The 14,229-nt window shown below is 43.1% G+C and overlaps 1 protein-coding gene across 1 annotated transcript in view; it reads right to left on the reverse strand.

Moving 5' to 3' along the window:
* dab1a (DAB adaptor protein 1a) overlaps nt 1-13,904 on the reverse strand; it is a gene marked incomplete at its 3' end in the record, with an annotated part of 39,628 nt that extends 25,724 nt beyond the window's left edge. The window contains exons 1-2 of the mRNA XM_079650731.1: nt 13,606-13,904; nt 10,007-10,277 (exon numbers count right to left, since the gene is read on the reverse strand). Coding sequence (XP_079506857.1) covers nt 10,007-10,076 — 70 coding nt within the window. The 5' untranslated portion in view covers nt 10,077-10,277; nt 13,606-13,904. The remainder of the gene's footprint in view (nt 1-10,006; nt 10,278-13,605) is intronic.
* Nucleotides 13,905-14,229: the final 325 nt, after the last annotated feature.

Raw genomic sequence — 14,229 nt, forward strand, 5'->3', positions numbered from 1 at the left:
CACTCTCTTCTCTCACACACACACATTCAGACACTGACACACACACTCAGGTGATAGATGGCAGTTGACTGCTGGTACAGTACCTCTCGTCCTGGAGGGAAGCCCCTAGCATCGCCCCTGGCCTTTAACCACCTGGCTCATGTGTGCCCCTTCATCACTCTCCACCAACAAGTTCCCCTTCTACCCTCAACTCCATCAAAAAAGCCCTCCCCCCTTTTTGTCTCTGCAAGACTCTTCGCCTGTGGTCGGGTTACATTTAGATTAAATACATATTGAAATAATGATATAAATCAATATGTGTTTATCCTTTTCAACAAACAGTTTGAGTAATCGAGCCCAGAATCAGAAAATTAGATCGAGGCCACTGGGTAAGAATGACTCTGAGATTTAGCAGTTCTATATGTAGAAGAAAGATGGACTCTTTGTGATTTGTTGGTTACTGATGTCTTTGAACAATCTAATATTCCTCTGAAATGTGGCACACAAGCTGATGCCACTGCTTATTTTCAGCCTGTATTGTGTGCAGCAGCTAGAAAAGAGAGTAGCTTGTTCTCTGTGCTTCAGATGAAGAAGCACCCAGAGGCTCTTAACTACAGCTGGGATGGTTCCCAACAAACACTCAACAGCACATGAGGGAACCCAGCAGTTCATTTCCAATTAATCCTGCTTCAAAACCGTGATGCCGAATGTGTGCGTGTGTTTTCTTTACCTATCAGAGACTTGTTTTGTATGAAGCTCTCACTCATACTGACTCTCACGCAGACTCTGTTAAACCCACAAACAGCATGTGCCAAGAAAACAACAAGTTTCCCCCTTCTGCTCATGCTACATTCCGGGCGATTGATTTGGCACACAAAAGCTCACACTTCACTGAGTATACGCATATGTGCATCTTACAAAAACATAGCTGTGGTTGCTGAAGTGAAACGTCTGGTTTAAAATGAGATTACAAAGTACTGTTGCCACTCATCAAATAAATGAGTACTGTCTGGGATGTCTTTTTTCTGTCTTATTTGAAACATGACTGTTGTGAAAACACAGACAAATTAAAGATGCTTCTTTTGAGCTAGTTCATAAAGAAAGATGGCTTTAGAGATGAACCAAGGAACGTAAGACTTATAGTGGTGTGTTTTTTTTACATTTCTTCTCTCTCTCCATTGCTACTTTTTACATCTCCCCACCCCTCTGACCTGGATGACAGCAGCAGAGCCAGAGACCTGAGCGGTGTGACAGTGTGTGTGCACGCATGTGTAACGTCCTGAAGCATCCACAGCTACCCTCACCGGCAGAAAAACATTAGCACTGAAACATATGTCAGGGACAGACACGACACATTGTCCCATTACCCCCAACACCACAGCCAACGTCAAAGTCACCTTGAGTAAACTTTTGACTTGTATGGGAGTTAGGGGAAGAAACACACCTCGAAGATATAGTTTTAGGATTTGACAACAAAGGCACTGTCTGACATTCTGTAGGTCAAGAGAATAAAAAGGTAAACTTGCTTTCTTTATGCCATGTTTACCTTTTGTATTGAAAGTAAAATACAACTTCTTCAAAAAGACATTTTGTGTTTGAAAGTAGTTCCTGTCTGATAGTCTTACTCTTATACCTCGTTAGGGCTTTTATGTAATGCTACACCACTCTCTTGAATACATCGTGCCTACTCTATGATCTTATTGTTTAAACTTTAGTGCAACTGGGTCGCTAATTCTAGCCTCTATGGATTCATCTGCAGTGTTGAAGTCAGTACAGCTAAACTTGATGATCAGTTTCTTAGAATGGTTTAACTTTACATCATGAGGGTTACACATTTGAAAGTTTCTTCTCACAGATTTAAAGTTGGCCAGATTCTCATCAATGCAGCTTTACATTTATTTTTGAAGAAACAGCAAAACAACTATTTTCTTTTGTAGATTTACTGAATTGATTTGGTTAATTGAAAACCTGCTGTTTATTTCAAAGGGGGATTATTTGTAAGAGAGTCACAAATCGTGCAACGCTGTGCAGAAATATTACATTTATAAAATTCTGGTTTGGCAGAAATCATTGGCCTATTACCCTTTAGTAAAGATACAAATATTGAGATGTTATTCTTTAAACTATGTCCCCCAGCCCTAGCACAGATTTTGCTTTATTGAGCCGTCTCAGATACGCACACACTCGCCATGGGCCTGGCTGACTTTTTTCTTGTTATTTTTTTGGCAGAGATCTCTGTATCCATTTACAAGCCCACTGAGGCTTTTGTGTGCAAACAGAGAATCATGGCAAGAGTTAATTCCATTTCTCACTTACTTGTATGCAGTGAAGAAGAATTTTAGGAAATGCTTGAAGCTTTTCATACTGCACCAAGGGCAAACCAATACAACTCCCTGCTCTGAGCCTCTGTACTCCAGCATGGTTTTATTCTCAGTGGCAAAGCTGTTTTTCACCATAACAAGACATGCTTCTGGATTTTATGAGCAAAATAAACCCGGGTGATGTTGCAAAATTAAATAGAATTCACTGTATGTCCAACACTTTGTTTTTAGGAGTTGATATCCACTGCTATTCACATCATCATGTTTTGATCTGAGGCAATGGATTTCATCTTATTCACACGAAACATGCATAAGAACCCAGCATGTAAGAATAAGTGGATTTAATCATAGTCTTGTTCCCGTTCATTTCCTCTTATCTTTTTTTATTTTCTCCATTTAATAAAATCCAACAATAGGTGTGCCACCATGAGGAATTTCTCAGTCCCGTGAACTCTCTCTCCCCCTCCCAGCATGCATCCCTCTGTCAGTGTAGGACTCTGAGTGCTAAAGCTTGTTTCCCACCCTGGCTTTAATTACAAGGTAATTGGTCTCACTAACGAAGGGAAACATGGCCTGCGAGGAAGCATCCTTACTCTGTGTGTGTGTGTGTGTGTGTGTGTGTGTGTGTGTGTGTGTGTGTGTGTGTGTGTGTGTGTGTGTGTGTGTGTGTGTGTGTGTGTGTGTGTGTGTGTGTGTGTGTGTGTGTGTGTGTGTGTGTGTGTGTGTGTGTGTGTGTGTGTGTGTGTGTGTGTGTGTGTGTGTGTGTGTGTGTGTGTGCATTTAGTGTGTGCAGCTGTGTGTGTTCTGGGCTCTGACAGGCTATCAGAGAGTGGGCTATGTAAACAAGCCGCTAGCATCCTGTCATGCAACGCTGAAGCGGTTCCCCTCATGGACTGCACTGTCGGTCGACCCTGAGCGCGCACACACACACACACACACACACACACACACACACACACACACACACACACACACACACACACACACACACACACACACACACGCGCACAAATGTCCATATAGTGCAGCAAAAGAAGAGCAAGTTTTCTGAGCCCTGAATAGTGAGCTTCCACCAAAAAAACTTTATTTTCTCAGAGAAAGTAAAACAAAAAATCCTTGCTGTTTATCTGTAAGTCCCTCACCTGAATACATTCACACATACACACAAAGTAACTATTAAGTCTGTTCAAACACTTAAAAACACTTCTAACTGAAAAATGTAAAAACGATTTGTTTTCTAAATCCCCTGTTCTGTGGGAACAGGAGGTGTGCCTGTGTGTATATGTCTGCGTGGGGGACCCTCAAACACTAGAGGCCCTTCACTCAAAGCATTAGGAAACATAGGTAACTCCTCAAAACACACCAGTCCTCCTTTCATGCCGAGGCAAGCGTGCCAGAACAAAGCCCTCTCTCATGTCTGTCATCTCTTCCAAAATATGGAACCACTTGAAGTTGTTGTCCTTCCCCTCTCTGTCTTTCTGTGTCTCATCTTGCGTAATGAACCTCTTCCCTTCATTCTCTCAGCCGGGGTCCTGGAAGAGAGGGTCGGAGCAAAGGAGGGCTGAGGAACATCACAGAGGATGAAAGGGAAGAGGAGACTCTGCCATCTGCCAGAATGTGTCTCTGTGTCTCTAACTCTTTCCTGTTTCCTCAACGTATTACCTACTAGTATCATCACACGCACAAATACATGTAACACTCGTCTGTACTGTACTCCATTTTGAGAAGAGTTACAGTAAAGATATTAGAGATGCCACAGTACCAAACATTAAGTAGTCAATCTAATACCAGTGAAATGCCACTTGTCTCAATATAAGTTAGATACCGCTTCAAATATAAAACAAAAATAAAACAAACCACCGTTCTCGCAAAAGAAACCTTCCCAAAAACAAAATAGTACTACATTTAACGTTAACTAGCTCTCCACATGTAGATTTCAACATGTTGTTCACATTGTAGTATTAACAGGAAAAAAATATGTTCTATATACAATACTGATATGATAAATATAATATGTGAGTTTACTGTGTCCAAAATTCAGTTAGTCTCGAGCCCCACTGGGATAAAGGGCACTACATGGAGGTTAAATAACAATTAATAATAACACCTCCATAAATTAAATAAATGGTGTTATGCAATATTATTTAACAATACACAACTTGCTATAACTCATAGTACTGATGTGCTTTGATAAGCTCTGACAGGCTGCTTTGCTTGTGTGTTGTCAGAAAACTGAAATAGAAAACAGCATCCTGTAGATGAGAAAGGTCCTTTCAACACACAGTCCTTCAGCCACACAGCAGGGTGAGAGTATCCGCCTGTATTAGCGCCTGTGTGTGACATTGGGACATTTTCTTTTGTGTAAATTATGAGCAGGGAGCAAACTGTTGCTATGGAGACTGTAGTTAGTGATGCTGCGGCCACACCAACTAGTGTGCAGGAGAGGACTAATCTGAACATACTGAGAGGATCACAGAGTACACACACACACACACACACACACACACACACACACACACACACACACACACACACACACACACACACACACACACACACACACACACACACACACACACACACACACACACACACACACACACACACACACACACACACACACACACACACACACACACACACACACACACACGACTCAGGAAACCACATAAAAGGCTTTCACTGATATCTTTTTTGAATGCTTATTCAGTGTGGTCACGTTTAAAAGCTGGCATAGGGGCAGAAGAGTGTGTCATTGGAGCAGCAGCAGCACAGAAAAATGATGCAGGTTTTCTGAGGGGAATGGGAAATACATTGAACACGTCTCACCACCCTTACCTTCCCAAGAAGAAGATCATAGTGCTGAAAAAAGAGGGTGGATAAATAGATGTGTACGGTGAGAGCGGGATGGACAGATCACTAGGTTTCCAGAAATAAACTGATGGGAGAGAAGGGCAGAAGATAGGAGGAGAGGACAGAGTGGAGGCAGTTATCTCTAAATGTAGTTGTAGTGCTGGAAAAACCATTTTTGGAAAGTGTGTGCCACTATCTGCCATAAAGTGTCGTTGTTGTCTTCTATCCCCGCCTATCCACTATTGGCCTCCACTGACAAACACAACAGCAGACAGCCAATTCAATTAAATCTCTTTCTGATTGGAGGGAACAGATCTGATTACCTCTCATAGAAGACACACACATGCACGCCACTCACACACACTCAAAATACCGTTGTTTGTGCTCTAAGATTCCCCAGGGAAAGATATGAGAGTAAATCGCGTCGGTGATTGTGCCAGATAGACTGGATGTGTGCATAATATCCACACGAAGAAGATAATGTGTTTGCTAATCGCACACCAGAGACGAGCAAACACATATCCCCACACACACATACATGCACAAAGGCTAACAGCTGCACAGCTATAACCCTTAACCACTCTTTTCATGCAGTTGACTGCCAGCTACAGTAGAAACACACCCACACACATCCTCAGCCAAATCCCATTGTGGGAGCGTCGTGATTTTTCCGTTGCGATGACTGTTGACTGTGAGTGGTGACAGCAGCGGAAGTTATTATTACTTGTAATCATAATTGGTGCCAAATCACGAAAGACAGATACGCCTAAGAAAAATGTTTTATTTAAATGTAATGATATTATTAACACACCTAACACTTTGGTTGGTTATTGGCTAATGGTTACACAAGCCAAAAAATCGTTATGACATCATAAAGTGGCCAAAATCTGATCAGCTCATTTTCAGACAGGTTTTTATATAAATGGGTCAGGATAAAAAGTGAGAGAATCTTTTTTCCTGTAACCTTCAGAGTCTCTTTACACAGAGGGGACACATGTTTATGTATACAAGACATGAAAAAGTGGATTTTGCATAATAGGTCCCTTTTAAAGCACTGTAGAAATAGAACTCCACTGTCTCAGGTTGATAGGAGACACACCATACCCAGTTTTGACTAGAGCCCCTCTAGAGTGTTAAGCAAAATCAGAGCATAAGTTCATTAAGCATGCTTTAACAGCTTTGATGTAGTCTGTTACACTCGACAAAAAAGGCAGTGTTGTTGGAATCCTACGTTGTGATGTCTAAATGATTTGCTTGCACGGTGAAAAAAGTGAGAAATACGATTCAAAGATTCCCCCAGAGTAATGCGTCCGTGGTTCATCGTACTTCATTAGCAAGGTCGACTCGGAGATGTAAAAGTTTTAAGTGGAGACAAAACTGTCTGCTGCTGTTAGGCTCAAATGTCAAACTGGCTTGCTGTTCTAATTTGACATGCACATAAAAGTCTTTGCACTGGCAGACTGTCAACTCAATGTTTTATTGATCATGGAGAATCTCAAAATGTGTTTCCTTCCAAACAACTCATGGCTATACTAATTAACAAACATCCACTCCAAGCATATACCGCAGCCTTATCTCTTTGCATAACTTCAAGGTTGCACAAATTGCAATCTTGTAATAGGTGTCAGGCCACTTCTGAAAAACTGCTACATTTAAAGTCTGACTATTTCAGCTTTCTACAAAATGTCTAAATGAAATAAACTGAAATTATTATTATTGTTAATAATTGAACAACTCAAGAGTTTAAAAATACCTGTGAATTGTGAAATGGTATGAAATATATATGCTTCTCTATAAAAGGGGTTTAACACCTATAAGGAAGTCAACCGGTGGTCTAAATTACAGCCGAACCGCTACATTAATATTGAAATATATATGGTTTGAAGGGTACATAAGTAGAGGAGGTGGGGGAGGAAGGAGGAGGGGTTGGAGAGAGGGATAGAGAGGTGGACAGATGTAATCTTTCCGGATTTATTGAGGATTAATAAAGACTATTCAACTTCAAGAATAACGCCAGACTAATTTATTGTCAGAGGAAGCACAAAGCGGCATTTATTCACCTCAGGTCATGTAAATGCTAAAGTTTGAAGGTTATCTCGATCTTGTCATGGTGATTTAATAAAAACCTTCTCTTAGAAGAATGACCCCTAAGCTCACAAATGAAACACAATTGTGTGTACAAAAAAAACACACACACGTGCACTCACAGGCAAAGAGTCCCAGTCACACACCAGCTTTGATTAATGTGTGACACGCAGAAGTCCCATAGTCTATTTCATTCCATTCTTCACCACAGAACCGCGAAACAAAGGCCTGAGATTAAACAGCTCTGCTTCACATTGACTCATTAGTCTCTCTCACTCTCTCTCCCCGTGATCTGTGTCTCACTCATTCAGGGCAAGGTCATTCAGGAGTCAGAGCAGTGGGCGGAGGAGCAGGATGAGGAGGGAAAGTAAGGATATTAGAAACGGATATGCAGAGATTCTCGCAACAGAGCTGCCGTTTGCACCCTAATGATGATCAGCTATTTAGAGGATCTATTCTCATTCAAATCCAGGCACTCCCAAGAGATGAAAACTAGGGGCTGCACAGAAACAGAAACATGTGTGTGTTCTGTATGTACACGAGGATTTCAGGTCATACACATAAAGCACAACAACAGAAACATTATCTTATTCCCAGTGCACGATTGTTGCCTGTGTGTGGTATATGATTGCATTTGACTTTCATCACCCTGCTGAGTGTGTGTGTGGTGTATGGTGTGTGGTGTGTGGTGTGTGTGTGTGTGTGTGTGTGTGTGTGTGTGTGTGTGTGTGTGTGTGTGTGTGTGTGTGTGTGTGTGTGTGTGTGTGTGTGTGTGTGTGTGTGTGTGTGTGTGTGTGTGTGTGTGTGTGTGTGTGTGTGTTCGGAACAATGACCCAGATCAAAACAGAGGTGTAGAACGTCAATTCTACAAACATCCCATTTAAAAAACAAAAGATACAGAATCAGACAGGTTGTGTGTGTGTGTGTGTGTGTGTGTGTGTGTGTGTGTGTGTGTGTGTGTGTGTGTGTGTGTGTGTGTGTGTCATCATGTGTGTGTGTGTTTATGTGACAAATCAAAAGAAACAGACAGGGGAGAGGGCAGAGATGAGAAGCTGAAAAACCCTCAAGTCTAAATGCTGAAGGCAACCCATTCATCTTTCCTTTCATATGCTCTTCTGGGCTTCAATCCCAGTCCTAGTGAGTGTGTGTGAGTGTGTGTGTGTGTGTGTATGTGTGTGTGTGTGTGTGTGTGTGTGTGTGTGTGTGTATGTGTGTGTGTGTGTGTGTGTGTGTGTGTGTGTGTGTGTGTGTGTGTGTGTGTAGGTGTGTGTGTGTGTGTGTGTGTGTGTGTGTGTGTGTGTGTGTGTGTGTGTGTGTGTGTGTGTGTGTGTGTGTGTGTGTGTGTGTGTGTGTGTGTGTGTGTGTGTGTGTGTGTGTGTGTCTGTCTGCATCTCCCCACATATGGAGAGTAGTCTGAATGATGAACATGATCTCTATTGCAGCAGAACAATGGTGTTTCTAAATAGGACATGAGAGGCATTCAGCCATCCCTCACACACTGTGTATGGGGGAACATACGCTTGTTTGCAGGGGCTGAGGAGCACCAAGTGCAATGAGGCATCTGCTGCAGGTGAGTGTGTGTGTGTGTGTGTGTGTGTGTGTGTGTGTGTGTGTGTGTGTGTGTGTGTGTGTGTGTGTGTGTGTGTGTGTGTGTGTGTGTGTGTGTGTGTGTGTGTGTGTGTGTGTGTGTGTGTGTGTGTGTGTGTGTGTTTCTGTGCATCCATTAAGTGCCGCTCCCAACGGTGTCCAGAGTTCTTGCTACATCAATCAGATGCTTATTCAGAGATTGCTAGGCGTCGCTCTGGCGTCGCTCTGCCCCCCCCCCCCCCCCCCCCCCCCCCCCCCCCCCAGCAGATGGGTGATGGCTTCCAGCCCGGCCCCTGGCATCACCTCTGCTCCGACACCACCCAGGCCTGCTCTCATACACCTGCTAGCTACCTGCCTCTGGAGCTTTACACACCTGGATGTGTTTGCTTCACACCAACCACAACATTCCTGCACCTGTTTGGTAGCAACCTCTACTGTACCGAGATACCCCCCCCCACCTGTTAATTAGCTATGAACAACAGCCGGGCTGCATTATGTTGTCCAACCCAAATCAATCATGATTAAAGAGGAAGAGCAGCCGATAAAGGTATGTGTTTGTATGCGTGTTTTTTAACCAGCAATTAGGGTACAGGTTTAAAATGTACTTATGCATAACCACACATCCCCTGGTAGACCACCGCACTCACATAGACTGTAATACCTCTAATGTGCAAATATAATGCTTTGTGCAATATAACCTAAGCCTCGTGCAATTCACACTTTATATTTTCTTTCAATATATTTAGAATCGGCAAACAGTACCAGCTAGGTCTACTTTATGGTATACTTCTTTTCTTAACACAGTACACTGCAACTTTTTTTTACCATGGTGTACTTATCTGCTGTTTCTTTTTTACTTATTGTGTTTTTTATTATTAATAACGTGTGCATACTCAAAAAATGGTGTTGTTGTAATATGTAAGTCTATCCTCTTTACTTTATCTGCACTAAACTTCTGCTGTTAAATAAAGTACAATTCCCTGTTGTGGGTTAAATAAAGGAATTCTGATTCTGAAGTTTTTCTAATATACTCTCAATAATGTTTTCTTCAGACAAATTATGTCATCTCAAAGAAAGTAAAGTACTAGACGATAAGGGATGCCTTTAACTTTGGGAAAACATATGAATTCATATCACCTCAAGAGCATCAATGCCTCAAAGTGTTCCAAGGACGTTCCTACCTTTCCTTCTGGAGTCCCGTCTGACGCTGCTGGGCCTGACCGCTGGCTGGAGCTCTGTCTCTGTTGACATCCTCAGGCTCCAACTGGCTAGACTCCGCTCCGCTTGGCTCCGCTGGGCTCCGAGGGTCCAGTTCACAGCGTCGGTGCCGGCTGTCGGTGTGTGGGCGCCGGGTGGGTGCGTGAAGGCGCCAGGTGTGTGTGGGCACACAGGCTCATGGGAGAGGGATGGGCTTTAGCCCTGACACAACATCCCACACACACCCACAGAGAGCTGCAGAGAGGGAGAGGGAGAGAGAGGTTTGCTTCAGTCGGGGGTGTTTACTCTTGGCAGGCGAAACCTTGCAGGAGTTCTCAGACGGCATGAGAATGAGCTTGTTTCTGATCGGGGCCTTGAGTGGATGTTGCCCGTGGTAACAAACAGTGAGACATGACCTACACTTCCTGCTTCCTTTCAATAATGTTTGGCTACAAGGACACTGCGTAAGGAACATTCCCAATTCCTTCTTCAATCATGCAATCATTGTTTAAACAGGTTTAAAAAGCTAATGGTGACATTTAATGACATTTAATCAAAAATCTACACCAAAGAGTTTTGAACAACGATCAATCCGTCAACTGAAATTCTGGATAATTACAATCTTGGTGTTGTAGGTAGCCATCATTTATGTTGCTGTACTCAGTAAGTTGAATGCTGTAAAGTAATGAGAACAATTTGGGGGAAAGAAACACAAGCAGTCAGACAATCTGACAGGTTGTAAACAAGCAAACAGTTTAGTCAAATACTTAAAAACAACCAAAAACCAAATGTTTCCGCAATTCAAATTGGACAGGATTTGTAAACTGCAATGGATGTACAGTAATTTGACCATTGACGTTTTTAATGTCTTAAATAATTGTTGCTAATAATGTACATCCATGCAAGTAGCACCATCCCATGTTGTTGGGGCCTCCAATGTTAATATTATCAAATGCAAGATAACCAAAATGTATAAGCCATGGTGGAAGTGTAATTCTCCTTTAGCGCTACTACCAAACTTGTTGCCCCTCCTGGGCCCGCTCCAGCGCCTGGTGGGCCCCTCTGGCCACAGATTTCTATTCCTTCTTTGCCCATCTGCCACTACTTTATTCTGAAGTGTTGACTGGCAGCGACTACGATAACGAAGGAGCCAAAAACCCTCAGATTCACACTCTAACCCTGTTGTGTGAAAGCATGAAAACACACACATTAACATGCAGACATAAATGCAGACAAGCTCCTTTCATACACAAACGCTGAAGTACAAAGACAGCAGGAGACAGCTGCACGGTGACGTGTATAATAACGAATCAGACTACCTTCTGAGCTGCTTTCCACCTCTCCTTGGACTATCAGTCTTGACCTCTCTCCCTCTCCCTCTCCATCTAACAGTGACTGAGTGCAGACTTGAAGAAAACGAAAAGATTGGTACTTCTTGGGAAAGGGGGAAATCTCCCTTTTTCTCTTCCTCCCCCTCTCCACGGTGTTTCTGTGTGAATAGGAGGCCCCTGTGAGCTTCGAGCGAGAACAGATAAATTGAGAGGCTTTTAATTTGCTGCAGACAGAACAGAACAGAGTCCATTTAATTCTGCCAGCAGAGGCCATGTCGGCAAAATGCTGACAATATTCTTTATCTGGTCCAAACACACTGGAAAAGTGTGAGTCACTCCAATTACAGGCATTATCAGCAGCACTGTTCCACCAAATGGATGGAGAGAGAGAGAGAGAGAGAGAGAGAGAGAGTGGGTATAAAGAGAGAGGGGTTAGAGGGAGGAGAAATGAACAGAGCGGGAAGAAAGTGAGGGGAGAGGGAACACAGAGAGGGTGAACAGATAATGAGCACGGGGTAAAAGGGGTGAGAAAAAAAGCCCAAGGAAGTAAAATCAGAAGAGAAAGGATGGAGTTTGAACGGCTTCAGCTCCGACCCTGAACACGTCCCCCTCTGTCCCTCTCTTTCCTTTTTGTTCTCTGAATTTGTTCTTCTAGCTGTGAAGTCTTTCAGGCAGCATCTGGAGCTAGTGTTTAATAAAGGCAGTTTGTTAATCCTCAACTTGGATCAGAAACCCCCCTACCCCAACTCCTTTTACACAATAATTACATTTTTTTTACTACAAAACACAAGATTTAAAGACATGTTCCGCTGGTTGTACTTTGAGTGTATGATTAAAAATAAAATCATGAAACACTTTTAAGATTAGTTTATATTCTGACAAATACAAATACACCTTTGAGAGCACCACCCCCTCACTAACTGAAGAAGTGCAACCATTGCAAGCCAAGCCAACCAGTCTGCTGGTGAAAATGAGCAAGAAACAAGACTTTGAGACTGAAAATGAAAAACTGTCTGCAGCATCGCTCTCCAGACTAAAGCTCCAGACATAAGGTTGTTTCTCCGGAAAGTCGGGGAAAAGTTCTACATCTAAGCTACAGTCCCTGGAGGGCAGAACAAGCACATTTCCCCCCACAAAGCACATGTGTAGCTTCAACTGTACAAATGATCTGCCTCTTACACACACAGACAACATGAAAGAAAGAGCAGCGCAAATCAAAAGCCATCGTGAACACTGTAGTGGCGGTTTGACCTGGAATCAGCGCGCGAGCTAAAAGTAGCAGCAGAGAAGGATGTGAACACGGCTTAGTGTGTCTGGATTTAGACAGAAATCTGAAGCCATACCAGAGACTGGAGGAAAGGAGGCGAAGGGAGCAGGCGGTAAATTGGTCGTCCGTAAATGGGGCGCTGCCAACAGGCGCGAGTGGGTGATGTGAGCATCGGGCTGTGTGTGTGTGTGTGTGTGTGTGTGTGTGTGTGTGTGTGTGTGTGTGTGTGTGTGTGTGTGTGTGTGTGTGTGTGTGTGTGTGTGTGTGTGTGTGTGTGTGTGTGTGTGTGTGTGTGTGTGTGTGTGTGTGTGTGTGTGTGTGTGTGTGTGTGTGTGTGTGTGTGTGTGACTCAATAAACAGGATGCTGCCAACAGGAGCTTAATGCCCAGAAATCATCTGCAGCTACAATAAAGTCCGCCAGGCAAAAGGAAAGAAAAAAGAAAGAAAAAACGACGGTGGAGGGGGGGGGGTTTGCTGGCACTCTAGCCTCCCCTCTTTCTCCCACCTCCCACTCTCAGGGTAATTGTGTTCTGTCCATCAGGCTCAGAGTTAGATTAGCAGCTCCACTCATTCAGCTCCACTGCCATCTCAATAATAAATAATCATAGACAACTTCTACGCTACGCTCCTCACTACCTGTGCTATGTCCATCTTCTGCTTCCCCCTCCCCCCACCCTCCTCTTGCTCCTTCCCCCAAAACCACCTTTGTATCCTGACACCAACGCAGAGTCCTTATCAGCGACACATTTCTTCTCTGAGCTGCGCTCGTTGATGAATAACCACGACTGCGGGTATGAAAGGTTACCCGTGTTACAGTCTGTCATGGTTCAGATGTCTGAATGGTAAATGAACAATCTCTCTCTAGACTACATTACCAGTCACACACAGTGAGATGCTCCTAGTTTTAGGCACCATAATCATTTACTGCACTAGAAAACCAAAGAGAACAATTTTTATCAAGGCAAAAAATGAAATGTAGACCTACCAGTTTATGATATGTAGAATGTAAAATACAGTGTCCTCTTCGGTATTTTACCAACAGAAGTGAAGAAAGAAAGAGAGCGTCAAACGGCGTCAAGGTTGAAAATCAACTAAAGAAGTCAGAGGACAAAAGGGAGTAAGAGCTAAAGGACTGCTTTTGTGTGTGTGAGCAAGAGGAAAAGACAGAGAGAGTGAGAGAGGTAGGAAGATATGGGAACAAGAAAGTACCTGAGAAAATGAGCTGAGGGTTAAAGTTCAGTGTCACACCCAGATAACTGCTGTAATTAATTCACTTTATACCTGGCCAGCAACAGATGAAGTGCAGTGTCATTCATCCCATGTCACACTTATGAACAGAGATCAAAGTTGTATTGATAGATGGTGACGGATACAACCGGAATACATTTTGGTATTTGAATCCTAAAATAAGTGACCTATCATTCTTCAAAAGATTAACCAACGAATTCCAAGGCAAAACCATTTTTTCTCAATGGGCAATAAATGAAATAGGAGAGACAATCCCACCTGAGAAGGCTGTGGCCAAATGTCCAAAATCCTACTGGTCTTTATTGAAATGATGGCCATGCACTGTGGATTAAAGGTGAGCCATGTGTGCTCCCTGTTTATT

This window comes from Notothenia rossii (assembly GCF_949606895.1).
Source record: "Notothenia rossii genome assembly, chromosome: 1".
NCBI lineage: Eukaryota > Metazoa > Chordata > Actinopteri > Perciformes > Nototheniidae > Notothenia > Notothenia rossii.